Raw genomic sequence first — 19228 nt, forward strand, 5'->3', positions numbered from 1 at the left:
GCTCCTGCTGAAACGCTGCTGCTCGCCTCCCCCCGGCACGGGCAGCGTCAGGTCAGGCACAGCCCTGCCCCTGCCCCAGCTGTGCCACCTTGGGGGGCACCCAGCAGGGACCTGCAGCCTCTTCTCCTCCCTCCCCTCCTGCACCGGGCTTCCTGGTGCAAGCATCTCTCTCCTGGTGCTGCGGGCAGGGCTGGCACCCAGCTGGGACCTCCGGCAGACGTCCTCCCCTCGGATGTCCCCGAGGGAGCCCACGGGGCTGCATTGCTCCATGGCACCGCCGGGCTGGGGCAGGTGGAGGCCAGGGGCTGGAGCATCTTCTGCCACCTGCAAGCAGTGGGGCAACGAAGCTCAGCAACAGCTCACGGTGGCAAAGCAAAACAGGGGTGGCTCTGCTCCGTACCCCCGTCACCCTGGGGAGATTTCACCCAGAGATTTTGCCACGATGCTCCTGCCCACCTTGTCCTCCTGCAGAGCCTGCACGGGTACATTTCTGTGTTTCAGGTTTTGTTTCTGCAGTGCTGGACCCACCCCAACCAGGCCATCCCTTGGGAGCGGGCACACACATTTGGGGCTCTCCTGGCTCCTTGGGGTGCAGGCTCCTGGTCTGGTGGCTGGGTAGCACAGCGGGGTGCATGGCGAGATGACGAACAACTGCTTAACATCAGGTCACTGCCATTCAAAATGGGCCGTCCCGCGGGATCCGCCGTTATCAGGCCCTGGTAGACGGGGCTATCGGGAGCTCGGCTCATTCCTGAACAAGTACGCACTGTAAGCAACGCCTGCTGGCGTTTGCCCCAGGACAACACGCCGTCGGGGCCGCCCCAGCCGTGCCAAGCTCTGGGTTATCTCGCCCAGTGCCCCCGCGCTGCCTGGGGAGCCCCAAACCTCCCCACATCCCTGGGTGCTGGACCCCTCTTGCGCCCCAGGACAGGCAGCTCCTTGGGATCTCCTGGGACTCCTGTTCCAGCTCTGATGTCCTCGCATGCCCCACACGTGTCCTCTCCCCTCCACGTGTGTCCTCCCCATGCCCTTACCTCTCCCTGTGCTCGCACCTCCCTCCCTGCTTCCCGGGGGCTCGGCGATTCTCCGTGCCACCCCTCTTGGCCCTCCGGTTTTCCCAGCCCTACTATTTTTTGTGCCCCCCTCCTGCCAGCTCTTTGGGAAGAAAACAAGCCCCCCGCAGCCAGCTCCTGCCGCTTGCTCTTAAATCCCTTCCCTCCTGCCTCGCTGCTTCGAAAGCCGGTACCCTGGAAGGGGCCTCCCAGCTCTCGCTGGCAACCCTGCTTCGGACTGACCGCCACAGATAGTGTTTTGGAGAGAAATAAAAAAAAAGAAAAATAAAATAAGAAGAAGGAAAAGAAAAGCCTTGCAGAGTGTACCTGCCTTAACGAGCTTGCACGAGGGTTTCTGGGGGGGAGCTCTGGGAGCTGCCGTGCCCACCCGTGGGCTCGGGGCACCCTTTGTGGTGTGGGTGCCCCCCAGCCGGGTGGGGGCCATGCAAGGTGGGTCTGGGGGGCTTTGCTCTGTCCCTCTCGCCTGGCCGAGGCGCCTCCAGCCCACCTTGCTGCACGTGGCCAACAGATGGGATCATTGTTCGGGAAGGGAGACGGAAAGAAAGAAAAAAACAAAAAGCACCGAAAAACAAGAAGGAGGGAAAAAAAGAAGGGCAGGCCGGCCGGGGGCACCCCGCGGCTCTCTCCGGGCGGATTTCCCACACGGAGCCCCCCGGCTCAGCCCTCGGGGGGGGCTGGGGGTGCCCCCTCCTCTCGCCCACCCCCAGGAGAGGAGCGGGATGGAGGCGACGGCACGGCCGGAGCCAGAACCGGAGCGCAGCGCGGGCTCGGTTCAACTTGGGAAGGAAATAATAATAATAATGGTCCTAATAAATAAAGAGAAAGAAAAGCGGAGGAGCCCCGCGCCGGACTGCCAGGCTGGAGAGCGGTGAGCGGAGGAAGAGGCGAGGACGGGGAAGGCTGCGGGGAGCGTGGGAGCGGCGGGGGCAGCCGGGGCTGTGTCCGCAGGTGCTGCCCCTGCTCCTGCTGCGGCTCCGGCTCCGCTCCGCATCCCGTCCCCGTCCCCGTCCCCGGGCCGTGCCGAGCCGTGCCGAGCCGGGGAGCAGGTCCCGGCGGGGTGCAGCGGCCGGGAGGGCGGAGGGAGGGAGGGGAGGGCGATGCGTCGCTCGGGGTTTATTAGATTGGACATAATCATCTTTAAATAAGGCAGCCCCCCCCTCCAACCCCTCCCCGGCGGGGGGAGCGGAGCGCCTCGGGGCTTTCTAGATAAGGGCGCCCGGCGCATCCCTCCCGGTGCCGGCGGGCAGCGGCGGCGCGGCGAGAGCGGGAGCCCCGGCCCCGCCGCAGGCACAGGGGGTCCCCGCGGCGGTGCCCTCGCCCTCCCCCTCCTCCTCCTCCTCCTTCTTCTCCTCCTCCTCCTCCTCCTCCCGGGCCCGCAGGAGCGGACAGAGGAGAGCGGCGCCGGGGAAAAGTTGGGGGCAGCGGCAGCGGCGGGGACCCGGGGAGGATGCCCCGGCGCTGCCCCGGCTGCCGCCCGCCGCCCCCCTGAGCGCCCCCCACCGTCCCCCCCTCCCCAAAACCCCGGGGTCTCCACCCCCGGTCCCGTCCCCCCCCCCCCGCCTCCCCCGGCGCCCCTCTCCGTCCCCCGGGGCCATGCCGAGCCTCGGGGCTCCCCCGGCCGCGCTGCTGCTGCTGGCGGCGCTGAGCCTGGCCCGCGGGGTGCCCCGGCCCCCCCTCCCCGGCCCCCCGGAGCTTTGCGGCTTGGAGGCTCCGAGCCGCCGGGCCTCCCCCCCGCACCACCCCTACGGGCTGTACCCGGGCCGGGCCGCCCAGGGGGTGCTCGGCGCCGCCGCCCCCGGGAGGCCGCGGGGTCGGAGGCCGCGGGGAGCCGGGGGTGGAGGCGAGGAGGAGCGGGGCGAGGCGGAGGGGAGGCCGCGGGGCCGGGCGCCGCAGGTGCCGAGCCCCCCCCGGGCCCGGCCGCTGCCCGCCCTGTACTTCTCCGGAGGCCGGGAGACGCTGGCGGCGAGGCCGGAGGCGCTGCCCGAGGTGCCGCGGGAGCGTTTCACCCTGGAGCTGTGGGTGAAGGCGGAGGGAGGACAGAGCAACCCGGCCGTCATCGCAGGTAACGCCCGGCCCGACGGGGGCACGGCGGGGGCGCGTCCGGGGGCGCCGGGGGCTCGGCCGGCCCGAGACGGGAGGAGGGACCCGGCCGGGGGCAGGGGGGGGCTGCCCGGCAACGGGGACACCGCCGAGCGCCGGGCGCTGCTCACCTGCGGCAGGTGACGTCCCCGCCCCGCTCCCCCGACCCCAAAGTGTCCCCTCCCCGTCCCAAGCCCCCCGCCGTCGCGGGACCCCAAACGGGCGCCCGGGCTGCGGGGCTCGGCCCCTGCGCGCCCCGGGGCTGAGGCACGGAGCCCCCCCGCTCCTTCCTCCACCTCCCCTCTCCTCCTCCTCCTCCTCCTCCTCCTCCTCCTCCTCCTCCTCCTCCTCCTCCCCGCCGGCGGAGCCCCGGGACCCTGCGGCCGCACGGTGGCAGCCGCGCCGCACGCACGGCCCCGGCCCCGGCCCCATTCCCGGCCGGGCTCCCCGGTGCCCCCCCGGCAGGCTGCGGGCTCTGTGTCCCCCCCCCGGGGCTCCCTTCTTCGGCTTTGGGGGGCGCTTGGCGCTGGGAGCGAGCCCGCAGCATCCCCAGCCGAGCCAGCGGGCAGGGGATGGAGAGCTGCGGGCAGAGGGCACCGGCACACGGCGGCCCCTCGGGAGAGCCGGGGGGCTGCTGCAGCCCCGTGCCGAGCCGCATCGGAGGGCTGGGTGGAGAAACCCTCCCGTTACCCTAACTCCCTTCCCAATTGCCACCCTCCCCCGGGCGCGTTGCTTAAATTTCCCTCCCCTTTTGCTGGGCGATGGCTGCATCCCCGTCCCCCAGCCTCACCGCACCCGCAGCACAGCTGTTTGCACCTGGAGCTCGGCCCCGCAGGTGTTAGGCTTAACTTTTCCCAGCTAGTTTCCTTTCTTTTCTTTTTATCAAGGCTTTTTTTTTTTTCTTTTTTTTTTTCTTTTTTTTTCTTTTTCCTTGCCGGGGGTGGGCCAGTTGTTACACAGCGACCACTGGCACCCGCTCGGGCAGCCAATATCTCCCGCTCCGCACTCAAGCTCCGGAGGCTTGAGTCAGCCTCCGGCTCTCTGAGTCACCCGCCGCTTCCCACCCTCGCCCTGCAGCTGGGAACGCGGGGCCGGCTGCCCGGGACGGGGACAGGGCGGCGGGGACGTCTTTGATGCAGGCAGGTGACACAGAGAGCTGCTGGCCCAGGGCTTGTGCCCTGCAGGGACCGAGCCCTGGGGCCACCTGCAACCCTGGGGCCACCTGCAGCCGTGGAGGAGCTGGAGATGCTCCCGATCCCCTGTGCACATGTGAGGGAAGGTGGGAGGAGAGCGAGGCAGAGCTGAGCATCTCCAAGCTTTCCCACCTTGCACCCGGCTGGGATTTGGTGTTGCTCAGATCAGAGGCAGTCTTGTTGGGTCGGAAGATCCCTCACCAGAGGCATCCCCAGACTTGTTCCCAGGTGTCTTCCTGGGGCTGCAGCTCCGTTGCTGCTTGGTCCCCAGGGGTGACCAGGAGGTGACACTTGGGGACCTGGGTGTACCGAGCGGGCAGCAGAGCACCTGGCCCGATGGAGAAGGTGCTGTGAGCGTGCTCCTTACAACGTGGGGCACCTCACCTTTTTGGACACTTCTCCATCAAACATTTTTCCTGACAACTTTTCTGCAATCGCAAGCTGCAGCAGAACCAATGGGGTTTATTATTTCTTGGCTGTCTCAGCTTCTCCAGCCTTATACCCTGATGCTTTGGGGGGCGTTTTTGCAGCCAGTTTTTTCACGTATCAGTGCTCAAGCAGCGCTGCTTCTCTTCACTTTTTTGCACTGCTGCCAGCAGCCCTTGTTTTAAAACCCGGCGTTATCGCTCTAATCACTGATGAACGTCACAGGCCAGGTTCCGCTCCCCCTTCCCCATCCTCCAGACGAGATCCAGGTCCAAACACCTTCCAGCCAGCCCTCTGTCCACGAACACGCTCAGCTTCGCCTTCCCACGGCTGCCAGGCTCCTTCTCCTGCCTCCTGCTTTTTGGCTTTGCTCTGTCTCGTCCTGGGGAGGTTTATCGGGGTGGGAGCTCAGTGGGGTGGAGGGGATGGTGTTGATGGGCTTATCCCGAAGCCTTGCTCTGGGGTGGGATGCTGAGGTACAGGGCTCGGGGGGCTCAAGCTCTGCCTGCTTGCAGGATTTTCAAGATGGTTCAAATTCCAGCCCATCGCTGCTGGCTGGAGGGAGATTCAGGATGGGGCCAAGATTTTTTTCAAAGCAAAGCAGCCCAGCTTCATGCCTGAGAAAGGCATCTTCAAGTGCTTGGCTCTTGCCTTCTGAAAAACCCGACCTGTCAACAGCCAGAGTGTCAAAACATGCTGGGAAACGGGGCCAGCCCTGCCCCCATGCCAAGGTGCCACTGGTGGGGCTCGGAAGCAATGCTGAGCTCACCAGCCCCAGGTGACGACTCCACAGATGTCCCAGCTGTGGTGGCAGCCACCAGGAGATGGCTGCCAGAGCCGTGGTGGCCTCAGGTGCTTCCAGGCACCCATGGCAGCGCCACAGCCATTAACCCAAGAGGATGGAGGGAGACAGGGAGTGAGTCTGGGTGACGGGACACTGAGCTGCCTCGGAGATGGAGGAGCCCAGAACCACTTTGTTCAAGCAGCGGGTCCATTGCCCCTTGCTGGGTCATGCACAGCCCAAAGCTCGGGTTGGCGATGCGCTTGGGTGCACAGTGAGATGCGCTCTCCTTCCATGCTCTTTGGCCTCTCCTCCCCTCCTGGCTGTGTTCTTCCTCCCTTCTCCATCCAGCCTCTCTGGCTGTAGCCCCCTCCTGGCTCACCCAAACGGTGACCAGCGCCTGCTGCCCAGCCTCTGGCCACCTGCTTTTTTCTGCATCTTTCCCAACACATCCAAAACCTCCCCTCACCCTTTCTCCCCCAAGCAGAAGCCCGGCGGTGCAGATTTTGCATCCTTGCTGCTGCCGGTGCTTAGCTTCTCTGACAGCTCCTCAGCAGAGCATCCCAGCAGGTGCAGGAGACCCTGGGATGCCACGAGGATGCTCGTGGAGCTCCAGCCCTCACCGCCTCTCCTTTCTTTCCATCCCCATCCCCTCTGCAGGCGTCTTCGACAACTGCTCGCACACGGCCAGCGATAAGGGCTGGGCTCTGGGCATCCGCGCCCTGCGGCTGGGCGGCAAGAAGGACGCCCGCTTCTTCTTCTCCCTCCGCACCGACCGGGCGACCGCCGCCACCGAGGTGACCGGGTCCCACCGCTACCGCCCGGACACCTGGACCCACCTGGCTGCCAGCTACGACGGGCACTGGATGTCCCTATACGTGGATGGGGCGCGGGTGGGCCGCGCTGGTGGGCAGCGGGGACCCCTGCACAGCACTTTCATGGCCTCCTGCCGCACCCTGCTGCTGGGAGGGGATGCCTGGGGGGACGCCCATGCTTTTCGGGGACACCTGGCCGGGCTGGCCCTGTGGCAGAGAGCCCTGCCCCAGCCCCAGCTCCAGCGGCCCTTCCTGGAGGAGGCAGCTTTGGGGGTGGCACCGGTGCTGGCCGCCGGCTTGGACGCCCCGGAGCAGCGCTGGGCGCCTTTCCGCGAGGGCTCCTTCCCCCGGCGCCAGGCGCTGCTGCCCCCCGCGCCCCCCATCCTTCGCCCGCTGGGTCCCCCGGCCTGCGGGCAGACAGCATGTGACAACGTGGAGCTGGTCTCCCACTACAACCAGCACTGGCCACTGCGGGGGGCCAAGGCGGTGCGGTACCGCGTGGTGAGCCTGGCCGAGGACGGCGGCGGGCGGCCGACGGTGAGCCGTGAGCAGGTCTGGCGGCAGCACCGGGCGCTGAGCGACGCTTTCCGTCCCTACAACATCTCCTGGCAGCTCAGCCTGCTGGAGGTGCGCAACTCCTCCCTGCGCCGCCGCGCCGTGCTGCTGGGCTGCGAGCCCAGCAAGGTGGGCAACGAGCGCTGCGACCCCGAGTGCGAGCACCCCCTGACTGGCTACGACGGTGGGGACTGCCGCCGGCCCGGCCGCTGCTTCTCCTGGAAGCGTCGCGACGGCGTCTGCCACATGGAGTGCAACAACATGCTGGACGACTTCGACGATGGCGACTGCTGCGACCCGCACGCTGCCGACGTGGGCAGGACCTGCTTCGACCCCGACTCGCCCCAGCGGTAGGTGTGGGGGGGTTGGGGGCTGCGGTGCCACCGGAGCTGCCCCGCGCGTGGTCGGTGCTTGTGCCAGACACAGCAGCTTCGTGGCGTGGGGTCTGGCCGCCGGTGTGTGTGCGGGTGCAAGATGCCCATGGGGCATCCGTGTGTGGTGCGGTGCCCCTGGATGCCCCCCGTGCTGGGGGGGCTGCCCTCGGTGTGCTCTGTGCACCGTCCTCCTCCCCCGGCGCAGGCTGCCGGAGCCTCTGAAGTGCCGGCGCTGATGGCTTCCAGCACTCGTGGCGCTGCCAGATGTGCTCTCTGGCCAGAGACAGGGGAAAAAAAAAAAAAAAAAGACATGGCTTTTCCTTTTTTTTTTTTTTTTTTTTTTTTAAGTCATTTCTGTCTCAGTGTCAGAGAGAGCTGCGTGTTCCCCGTGGCCGTGGGGCTCCCCCCCTGCCCATCCCCACCGAGGGCAGCACTGCCCCCAGGGAGCACATGTTCAAGGGAGGGTTTAGGGAGGCGTAGCTCCTTTGGTCTCCTCTCTCCATCACTTTTACTCTCTAGGCTGTGCAAGCAGGTAGGCTGTGGCCATAAATACTTCTTTCTTCCCAAGCCAGCCTCTGATCTCTGCCAGCTCCCAGGTGGGGACCGCAGGGCAGAGGGAAGCAGGTGCCTGAGGGCTGGGCAGTGGCTCTGGGGCCCTTCCCTCCTTCTCAAGCTTTTCTCACACTCCGGGGGAGGACGAGGAGCCTTTCTCCCAGTGCTTCCCTCCAGCCATGGAGCCACACACGATGCCTCTGCCCAAGTACCCCCAGCAGATTTTTCCCCACCCCTGGAAGTCTCTTTGGTGGCAGCCACCATCACCACCCTGTCTCTGCCCGTCCTCCTGCTTCCCAGCGTGGTGAGCGAGCTCTTTCCTAAGCACTGGGGGACGAGCGGTCCTCCTGCCTGCCCCACTGCTCTCCACGTGTGGTGGCCACCCATGGCCACTTGGCCACCAGGCGGGACTTTGCTTCTCCATAGGAGCATGGCCAAGGCTTGGTCCTTGCCCTGTGTGTGCAGCGAGAGGAATGTTTTCATCCTCAGACAAGAAGGGCTCCACCTTAAAATAAAAAAGGCCAAATTTTTGCTGGTATGAATCAGGGCTTCCATTTGTCAGGATTTTCCCCTGAAAGTTGGGAAAGAAAAAAAATAAAAAGAAAACACAACAAAAAACAACACACACACAAAGCAAAACAAAACAAAAACCTTGCTTCTGTGGGAAAGGAATGGGAAAATGGGAACACTAGGGAAATAACAAATCTTTTGCAATTTTTCTTTCCGCAGACCTCGTTGGTCTGCATATAAGACAAGATTGATTGTAGGCTAAGCTCCGAAGGAGAAATCCAGTGTGCCCTGCATTTGGGAAATGTGGGGGCACAAACTGAACCCTGCTGCTGCTCAGCTCCCCCTGGCTGCCATTCCCTGCCCTCGGGGAGCATTGGCACAGCCCTTGCCTCGGGCACCCCAGCAGCTGTGGTAGGCATATGGAGCAGTTGCACCCCGTTGTTTTTCTGGGAAAAACATTGGGAAATTGGTAGCGTGGGTCTGGGAAATGGTGAGGTGATCCAGAGCTGCTTGCATGGCTGGGTCAGTGCCGTTCAGTTGCCGGTGGATACCCCCAAATACACAAGCTCAAGGCGTTTTGCTTGGGGAAAGCTCCTGCTGAGCCAGTACATTTGGCTTTAGCCATAATTTGGCCAAACGAAGGTTTATGAGGAGTGGGGCAGCTGAGGAGCCTGCAGGAGGACTTTCAGGGTGGAAGCCAAAACGAGGGAAATAACGCGAAATAAAAGCAAACCGACCGAGGAAGGGCAGCCCGGGAGGAGCCGGGTGCTGGGAGGTGAGCGGGGGCAGGCAGCAGGATGCCCCCGGCCACGCTCCAGCTGCCGACACCTCCTTTCAGAGCAAGGTGGCACAACAAAGCCCCAGGACTTTTCGTGCGGTGAATCATCCCCATCGTATTTCACTTCGAGGCAGCGGTTTGGGTGTGAATGCTTCTCAGTACTGCCAAAAATCATCCAAAGGAGAAAGCTGGAGCGAGGCACCAGGCGATTTCTTGCCAGGGCTGTGGACAGATGCAGTTTTGGTGAAGGGTCTCTGTGCCTTGGCTCCCGTGACTTTAAGCACTTGTAAACGCCTTTAATGTCCTAGCTGATCCCTCACCTCCCTGGGGCTGCAGCTTGGAGAAGGACAAATGATGTCTGTGGAGGGAGCTGTGCTCTGTAGCTGGTGGAGATCTCAGTGTGCTTCCCCTCCTTGGCTGTGCTGAGCACAGGATGGAGAGGGGGTCTGAAGGAAGGGTGGCAGGGCTGCGGGGCAGGAACGACACTGACCAGTGCTGTGCCAGGACACCGTGCCCAGGCCATGGGGCATCTCCACTCGGCCACCTGGGCTGGGACACAGCCAGTCCCACAGCACCCCTACAGCACCCCCAGCACAGCTCAGCCAGGGGCTGGGTGCTGGTGGCTGGCTCCACGCAGAGCCAGCCCAGAAGACAGCACATCAAGGACATCCCAGCCACCCTGACTCACCATGGGAAGCGGGAGGGGACGGACAACGACAGGAGGGCTGTCGGCTGTCATCCTTTGCCCAGTCTCACCAGGTTTTAAAGCATTTTCCAGGAGCTGGTGGCAGCGCGGTGCCAGGGGCCGGGGTAACATCCGCGCTGATTTGCTGCAGACACGCATCTCCTTGCAGCGCCTGAGCGCCGCGGTAATTGGCATTCTTGGAAGGAAAGCAGCAACAGCTCATTAGCAGCAATTAACACTCAGCGAGGGTCCCCCTCGGGCAGCTAGTCAATGAGTCTGGTGTGTGACACAGGGAGCGTGAAAAGGAAAACCAGAGGGCGGCCCACGTAAGGGCAGAGCTGCCGGGCCCTGTCTCAGCACCCCGGAACCCAGCAGAACCAGCACAAGGAACAGCAGGAGGTGGAAAACCACCGGGCTCCGCCAGCCCCACCAGAAGCACGGATGCTGGAGGAGATGGTCCCTAAAGGGACAGCCACAAGGGAAAAAGGGGCTGTGGCACCTCCGTGCTATGTCTCTGCCATGGCGCTGAAGGCTGTGTAGGAGAAGGAGAGGTATGGGGCAGTGTCTGAGCTCTCCCTGCCCCACGCCTCCCCTTTCCCTCCTGCACACACATCCTCAGAGCCTTGTTCAGCTCTGCCTCCCCTGGGACGGCCACAGCTGCGGTACGGAGCTGTCTGATCCGCCGGGCGCCTGATGAGCCTTAATGCAGGCGTAGCTGGGCTCCCCCCTAAGGGAGGGATGCTTAATTGGGTTAAGGTCCTTCGGGACCCTCCTGCTTTCGAAGTAGTGCCTTCAGAAGCTGACCCAGATTAACCTCAGGGAATGTCTCCTGTGGACACCCCCGAGGACTCATGGCTCTGAGCTGCTCCCAGCCCTCCAGTCGTTGTCAGGAAATTTGGCTGATTGCCCAATGGACATTAAAGGTGTCCCGGGGAGAGCAGGTGAGGCAAGGATGGCCTCCTGCTTCTTCTCCTCTCTGGCAGAGGTGCTGGAGAGGAGCATTGATTAACAGGGCTTTTTTTAGAGTCTGATGGATTTCTTGGTGGCGGTGTTAATGTTTTATGAGAGCCCTTGGACTGAGCCCATAAAAATCTTCGTCTCTCCTTGTGGGAAAGCCCACTCTCTCTGGGCTCTTCCCATTGATTTCTAATTTCAAACCTTGGCAAAGACAGATGGGACTGTCCTGGGTAGAGCCCCTGATACCACAAGGACAGGCTGCCTGCCGAGGCGCTGATGATGTGACCGAGAGCTCATGTCTCTGCGATCCTGCTTCTGGGTGCCTGAGCTTCCCCCGAGCCCGAGGCTGGGGCAATGCTCCTGGATTTGCTTTTGACTGGCTGGGTTCCCCCAGGGTGCCACGCAGGAGGAGGACAACCCAAATCGCCTGTGAGCAGCGGGAGTGGGTCCCTGCCCAGGGCTGCAGGCAGTCTGGGCGCTTTTGGGGGAAAACAGCCTGCCCAGATGTGAGCTATTGTTCTGGGAGCTCCCACCACCCTGGGGCACAGCTGTATCAAGAGGACAATTGTGAGGAACAGCGTGTCCGGGGGCTGGGACTGGGGGGTTTTGCTCTTTGTCCTGGCTTTCAGCACTCCTCTGTGTTCCTCCTCACCCCGCCGTGCTCGTGTCTGTGGCTGTGAGCCCAGGAAACACCGAAGTGGGGTGGCCCAGTGGCACCCCATCAGCTCCATGTCAGGGGGTCCTGGGGGTTATTTATCCACGTTTGGGTTGGCAAGTGGGGCTGCAGACACAGGAATCTAGTTTTCCTTGGCCCGACCAGCCCCATTATTTAGGAAATCAGATCGTCCCTCTGCAGAGGGGACAGGACTGCCCAGGCTAGGCACGGCCTGAGCCCCCCAGAACAGCCCAAGGCTCTGCTGGGGGGCTCTGGATGCTGAGCGCTGGTGACTGTCGCCTGCCAAGGGCTGTGCTGGGGACCAGAGGCAGCCCCAGGGTTGGCTTTTTGTGTTGTTTGTTTGTGGTTAACGTAGAATTGTTACATTGCAAAGCTTCCCCAATAAATTATCCCGTGTCCTTTTTATATCTGCGAGGGAGGCATTTTTAGAGTGCTGGCTTGCGCGCGCCGCACTCCGGCTGGGACACCCAATTGCTGGGACCTAAAAATAAGTTGGAGGCTGAGGACTTGTTTTTTCCCCTATCTTTTTTTTTTTTTTTTTTTTTTAATTAATTTATTTTTTTTTTTAAAGAAGAGGCAGAGATGTTTGGGTTGAACAGATTCCTTTTCCTCTCTTTGTGCATATCGATCCCCATCCCAGCCAATGTCAAGGCTACAAACATTTGCCCTTCAGTGAGAAGCTCGGGGTGAATGCAGCAACGTCTCAGGTCTCTCTGCAGCCCTGCCTTCTTCCCAGCAGCAATCTGAGGCACTTCGCACAGAGGAGGATGCAGGAGGTGGAGGCACCAGGTGAAAAGCTGGACTCTTGCCTTCCATTGAACAGCAGTGGGGGATGTAGGTGCCTACTTTCTTTAATGCCTTTGAAAGCCCTGTGCAGCAAAGGCTGTGTGTTCTGCAGTGTTTTTTAAGCATGGACCCACCTGCCTGTGCTGTGGGGAAGGGTAATACCAGCTGGGGAAACTGGGGCACAGAACTCCCTGCCACCACGTCCCCTGGCTGTGCAGCGCAGTGCTGGGGCTCTGTCTCCTGTCCCTCAGGTCCTAGAGGGACAGGAGACAGAGATAGAGGGGTAAAAGAGGCATTTAATGTGAGGAGATGAAGCTGTTCTGTCCTGACTAGCTGCGAGGCAAAAATCTGAGCTGGTGTCTGCACAGTCCTCCCTTGCCTGGGTTGCTTGGAGTCTCTTGGCCACGTGCAGCCCGTGCAGTGGCAGCGGAGGACAGGAGCCTTGCACCCACCTGTGTTGTCCCTGCTTTATGCTCCAGGGGACACCCACTTGTTTGCAGAGACCCCTTTATCCCCCTGTGCTGCTATTTCATTTATTCTGATGTGAGCAAAAAGTGAGAAGGAGCTGATTTACAGCAGATCCCCTCCCATGGTCTGAATGGGGACTGAGCTTATCTGCACAGCCTGAGGCAGGGGAAGAGTGCTGCAAGGCTCAGCCCTGGCCCTGGAAGTTTTTTATTTTCCTTTGAAACAAACAATCCAGGCGGAAAGTGAACCATACCTGGTTCTGTTTAGCTTGGAGCCTGCTCTAGAATAACTTGCCACTGTTGAGTTCAGACTGGTGAAACCGCAAGGGGCTGTGAGCGTATTCCTGCGCTCCCCCCGCGCGCGCACATGTTCTGTGTAACGCAGCCTCTCGGCCGCCAGCATCAACAGCAGGAAGAGCAGGCGAGCGCTTATCCTGCCCTGGGGACGGCCGGGCTCTCCGAGGCGTGCTGGTGGGCGCTGGAGCTGGGCTGCTGCTGCTGCTTGCGTGGGTTTTTGGAGCCAAGCCGTGTGGAGAAGGGCTGCAGGGCTCCCTGCTCCAGGTCGGGTCTGGAGCTCTTCTCCTTGCAAATTCTGTGTGTTAGCTCCCCCAGTTCAGCGCTCTGTTCCTGTTCTCAGAGGTGATGATGCCTCATGCCGACGGCTCCCCTAGAATCAGAGAATCATAACCACAGAATGGCTTGGGTTGGAAGGGACCTCAAGGATCACCCAGTTCCAACCCTCTGCCATAGGCAGGGATGCCACCCACTAGGTCAGGTTGCTTAGGGCCTCATCCAACCTCCCCTCTTCTTCCCAAGGGCCAGCCTCTCAGACAACCCTTGTGTAGCCCCCATAGGTGTGCAGGGGCTTCCCCACTTGCTAGGTCTGTGCCCTCGGGGTGGCCAGGCTTGTGCTTTGGGGGATGAAGGAGGGGGGTCAGAAGTCACTGTGATGGTCTGATCATCCTTTGTGCCCGCTGTGTATGAAGAGGAGACGGTGTTCTCCTCTTTGCAAAGCCCCCAGGCTGGTTTCAGACAAGAATCTCATATCCATGTCCCTGCGGGCTCCTGAAAATGGGCAGCCAGGGGAGGGACAATGGGCCTAAGGTGGGGAGTAACAGCAGCCCATGCTGAGCCCTTGGAGATCTCAGAGAGCTGCTAGGTTTGGGGGGAAATAACCATAAATCTATGTCTCAGTTTGGGGATTTGGGCTTCCTTTGGAATTTGTTCCTATTTATGGTTTTGGTCCATGTTAACCCCCAGATAAACCAAGTTTTCTGGCTGGGACTTTGAGTGCAGGATCATCAACTGGGAGCTTGTAGGTTGAGCTTAATCCCAGGGGTCTCGGAGGTGTGCTTGGCTTTTGAGCTCTCCCTGGGAGCAATGGGCAGCCCTCGGGGACACAGAGGATGAGGTGCTCTGTGTCCTCTGCTCCCTGCACGAGAACCCAGCTCTTCTGAAAGCCTGGCTCTCCATCGCCACCCGCCCTGATGAAAGACGTCCTCCTACCTTTGTGGGTCTCGGATGGGTCGCGTGTTTTCAGATGATCTCACCCGTGAGGAAATTGCAAGTCTCTTTGAGGAAGAGATGGCCATGATTCATGCCGATAGAAATAGAAAGGCCAAACAAGCAAATGGAAACTCCCTATTGACCATGTCCCTGCAATTTAAAAGGGTTTTTACTACCTATTCCAGTACGCATTTGAAAATCATATGCATTTACTCTTACATACTACAATCAGATGGTTTTTAAGCCATTAAGGCCCATTGGGTCAATAACTACCATTTTCAAAAATCTATTAAATACCCATTTCCGTGGAAATAGAGCTTCTGCAATTGATCACTGCTACCAACTCCCATTAAAATAAACCCCAAATGCTATCAACTCCCCCAAGATGTAGAGCACTAAAACACAGATTGCTGGGACAAATTTATCCCAGGGGAAAGTTGATGGCCCATTATACTTAAGCAACACAAGAATTGTCACATAAGCCAGGAAGTTTATGGGACTTGCATGGGCTTGTCTTCCCCGAGGGGCTGAAAAGGAAGGTTTACGGGGTGAATCGGTAGTACTAACACAAGCTCAAAGCCAGCCTCTCCGGGGATCTTTTTGGGAAACATCTGGCGTATTTTGTATTAACTTTCAAGTGAGTGTTGCCTTTGGTTGTTTGGCAGAATGAAATGATGCTCTAGGGCTGAGGAGCTGTAAGAAACAATGAATTTGTGGATCTGTTCTTGGTGTCACAGGGTTCTCCAAGCAGAATTATACAAGGTGTGTGTGGGTGTGGGTGACACACACCTCTGAGGCTGCAAGAGGGAAATCTGTGAGGAAGGTCACCTTACAGAAATGAGGATGTCCTTCTTCCAATCCTTGTCTCTCTGCTCTGGGAGGGAAGCTCTTTTGGGCTGCTGGTGTTGTGATGGACTCTAAAGTGGGCTGTGGAGGTGTGAGCATGGTGGGATTGTAGGAGATCGCTGCAGGTTGTCCCTGGGTGAGAAGTGGCTTGAGGTGGAAGGATGGTGCCCAGGGGCTTGGAAACATGGGGGAGAAAGAGTTGTGGTGGGGACACCCACTCTCCCACACGGCTGGTAGCTCTTCCCACGCATGGGAGATGAGAGCTGTGCAAGTCCCAAAAGCCACTGTGGAGCAGAGGCTTGGTGTCCCTGCTCATCACTGGAGGGTGATAGCTCGGGCAGGTCCCCACCTGGAGATGGCCCAAGGAGCTAGGCCCACTTTCCCAGGCTCCCACTGCAAATACCTGACACCCACCAATTTTTTTTTTATCTATGAACACTTTCATTCCTGCACTTTAATCTCAATTACATCGAGCTTCAGCCCCCTTTCCTGCTCAGAGAGCTCGTTCCTTCTGTTGCTGCTCTTATTTCTCGAAGGTTTTTTTACTTTTTGCTTTCAGCCTGGCTTCAGGGAGTTCCCGTTTCCCCCTGCTCTCCCCAGCCTCCCAGATGCAGCCTGTCTGCTGGTCAGTCCTGTTTTTCCATTCTTAAGTCAAGACCTGTCTTTATCTCTCTATTTAAGTTAATCTCAATCAATCCATCATTAATTCAGGACAAGTTTTCTTTCTTTCATCGGCTCTTTCATAATTCTTACACTGCTTACCAAAACCAGGTCTAAAATAGCACTGGCTTTTTCTGGTGCAATGATTATTTAGTAAAGAATTTTGTTAGCAAACACTTCCAGGAATAGCTGGATCATGCCAACGTTAGCAGCATTTACTCTTCAGCCTATCTCAGGGCAAAATGCCCTGCACGGCTTTCTAGTCTGACACTAACGTTATTGTTCTTTCTTACCCAAATCTGACCTCAAGAAGCTGCACGCTCCCCTCTGATGTAACATCTGCTGTGTGCTAACAGGCTGCAGCCTTCTTGGTCTCTTTCCCCAGTAAATCTGCACAGAAGGGTCACAGCCTTGAACCACAGCCCCTTTCTGATCCTGTCCGCAGCTTTGCCAGTGCAGCTCTCCGACCCTGCAGCATCAGCAGCTGCTTCAGTCCCAAAGCCAAATCCACCTCCCACGTGGAGACAGAGGGTTTCCTCTGAATGCAGCAGGAATTGGTCTTGTGTAAGGGAAACCCCTGATCCTGAAGGCACAATACAGGGGTTTTGGACTGTCACCCTTTTTTACATCTTAACGCTCAGCTCCTCGTGCTAATAGTAAAGTGTCTCCTACACAATGCTGTTGGTGGTGGCTGCTTCCTCCTTCCCATTATTCTTTCACTGACAGTGAGGTGTATGTGTTGTTCTCATCCCCTGTGCACCCAAATGGCTTTGGGCTCCTTTCCTGGGCTCGGTTTTGAGGACCGCCATCAGTCTAGTCTGGAGGCAGACCAGACAACCCATCCTGGCTTGCACTCAGTGCCCAGCTGGTAGCATGTCCAGAAGGGAGGCAAGGTTGAGCATCACCTGGGAATTCCCATGCTGGGAGCAGGGATGAGGATTCACAAATTCTAGTAAGGGGGATTCATGCATGCAGACAGAGCCTGAGTCTGGAAGACTCTTCAGAGGAAGAGTCCTTTGGTGGAGTGAACTGAAGATGTCCATTTTGGCTCGCAGTCTGGAAGAACATCTCTTCACTGATGAAATGGGGAGTTGAGAGAGTCTGTCCTCAGAAGTATTCATGCCACTTGATCTAGCACCTATCTTCATGGATTGAGTTGTGGCTCTTCTGGTTTCAGCTGATTTTTCAGAAGAAATGTTGCTGTGCATTATCTTAACCCTTTGCAACCTTGCAGACGCATGTCAGCACACCAAAAATATTACTGGTGCTTGTTCCTGGGAAGTCTGAGGAATTCCTCATTTGTCAAACAAAGGTTTGGGTTGGAAAAAAGGAGCGTCCCTGCTTGGCAGGAGCAGGAAGAGGAATTTCCTTGTGGTGGGTGAGGGACATGAAAGCAGAATCCCCTGTGACTTCATTAGGCTGAATGGTTAGCTTGGAGCTGGCTGGGTCTCAAGTATTTTCCAGCTGTCCATGGAGGGCACTTGGACAACTTCCATCCAACCCCACTCCCACATCCCCTCTGAAAGGTCTACAGGGAGAAGACTCCTATTTTTGCATTGCAGTGGAATTCCTGTGGCATTACACATGCATCCTTTGCAATACCCAGAGAATTGGGATTGATTTATGGTGCTGCATGGGGTACGTGCTGGCCTTGCTTTTCATTCAGAAGTGCCATCTTTTGTCTTTCACTGGTAATGGTCATTTTTATGGCACCAAGTCTTCCTGTTGTGATAAGGCTATCACTAAAACCTGCTGTTCTTGCTTCTCTTCTCCCACTTTAAACCAAATCAGGCTTATATCACAGTTTGCCCATTCTACTGCTGCTTGGAGAAACACGTTGCTTTCTCTGTTGGCCAAACCAACCCAGAGCTTTACTTACAAGCACAAGAGGAAAGATGTTTTCTTCACTGTGGGCTAGGAAAAAAAATGTGCAGGCAAACACATGAGAAGGGAGGTGAGGGTTTTCCTGCGAGGCACAGTCTTCCTATTGTGACTGGGTGTCACAGAGGAGATAGAGATGGGCTCTGAGAAGAGCTGCATGGCGAGAGGACAGAAACTGATGGACACAAGTCAGAATGTGAGAAGTTTGTATTAGGCATTAGGAGTCTTTATTTCCATCAGGATATCTAAAGGTTGCCAAGAGAGGGAGTGAAACCTCTGTCCTTGGAGAAGTTCAGGTCTCAGCGGGACATGGCCCTGAGCAATTTGGTGTAATTAGACCTGCTCTGAACAAAATAGGGTCAGACCAGTTGGCCTGAGGAGGTCCTCTTCACCTGCAGCTGTGAGTCTTGGATTCCACAGTTCTTTGGTGACAGTCACTGAAGCTGCTTGACTTGCCTTCCTTCCCTCCCTTCAGTAGCCTGAAATGTCACACAGTGAGAGCATGTTGTCATTGCCCATGCAGAGCTGTGTGCAGGGATGCAGCTACTCCTTAGGCTGAGGTGGTCTTGCCATGCAGGTAGCTGCTCACCAGTGAGGCTTTTACGTTCTTGGAAAAGGGTTTGTTTTGAATCTGGCAAACCTGATCACCTTTCTCTGCCTGTCTTCTGTCTTCTGCTTTATTCTTTGGGTTGTGAGGTGGTTTTTTTTTTTGTGTTTTGGCTTTTTTTTTTTTTCTGCTCAGCTGAAATCTATGTCTTCATGTGTCCTTCTGGCTCTCCCTGTGTATGTGTGCTGGTTTGCAGCACTCACCGTGCCATAAATACCATCTAGTTTGGAATACTCAGTCTTGAAGGAGTTGGGAAGCTATTTGGGGAGCAGAGGAGAGGGCTGTCATTTGGCCCATTTGTGGAGACCAAAGGCTGCTCTGCTTCCCCCCAGGGAAAATCACAGAAGCGCCAAAGAGGAGGGAGAGCATGACCTTGGCAGTAAGTGACAGACAAAGACGCCAGTTGCATGCTCCTTGTCTCAGCTGAGGATGCCAGTGGGAAATATGGACTGAGGGGAATCAGAGTTGTCCATTCTAGAGTTGTTTTGGTCTTGCTCGTGTCTTTGGGGACACCAGCAGGATGATGTTTGTGCTTTCCCTGTCATAGCGGGTGAAATCGGGGTCCTTTTGTCTCCTTCTCCACCCAACCCATGAGCATCTCAGTGCTGAAACTGCTCCCCCTACACTTTACACAGCCCCGAGCCATCCAAATCTCTCAATGGAGGAAATTAGTTATTTATAATTAAGGGTTGACAAAAAATGTTGCTAGTGTCAAGGGAACAGCAGGCGACAGCCAGAAAAACATCATGTCTCCAGAAGAGAGGCGGCGGGAATATCCCTCTGAATAGGGCTGACGTCAGCCCTCGGAATTTGGACAGCCTGGAAGGCTTTGGGGCTATTTTTCCAAGATATCATAGGTCAGGAATCAACGTTATTTTTAATTCTGTGTCCCCCGAGCAGCTCTGGTGCATGAGGGAGACTTTTTCTCCCTGTTCCCCCTCCTTACACTCTATTTCTATGAAATTTTTGCTTCTCTTCCTTCCGACTCATGCCACAAATATGTCCTTCAGGTTTATTTATT

At 58.2% G+C, this 19228-nt stretch overlaps 1 protein-coding gene across 1 annotated transcript in view; it reads left to right on the forward strand.

Moving 5' to 3' along the window:
- The first annotated feature begins 640 nt into the window (after positions 1-640).
- The window catches only part of PAPPA2 (pappalysin 2), a 76821-nt gene continuing 58233 nt past the window's right edge, over positions 641-19228 (forward strand). The window contains exons 1-3 of the mRNA XM_032192267.1: positions 641-768; positions 2975-3135; positions 6213-7272. Coding sequence (XP_032048158.1) covers positions 641-768; positions 2975-3135; positions 6213-7272 — 1349 coding nt within the window. The remainder of the gene's footprint in view (positions 769-2974; positions 3136-6212; positions 7273-19228) is intronic.

The sequence above is a fragment of the Aythya fuligula genome, chromosome 8 (assembly GCF_009819795.1).
Source record: "Aythya fuligula isolate bAytFul2 chromosome 8, bAytFul2.pri, whole genome shotgun sequence".
Taxonomy (NCBI): domain Eukaryota; kingdom Metazoa; phylum Chordata; class Aves; order Anseriformes; family Anatidae; genus Aythya; species Aythya fuligula.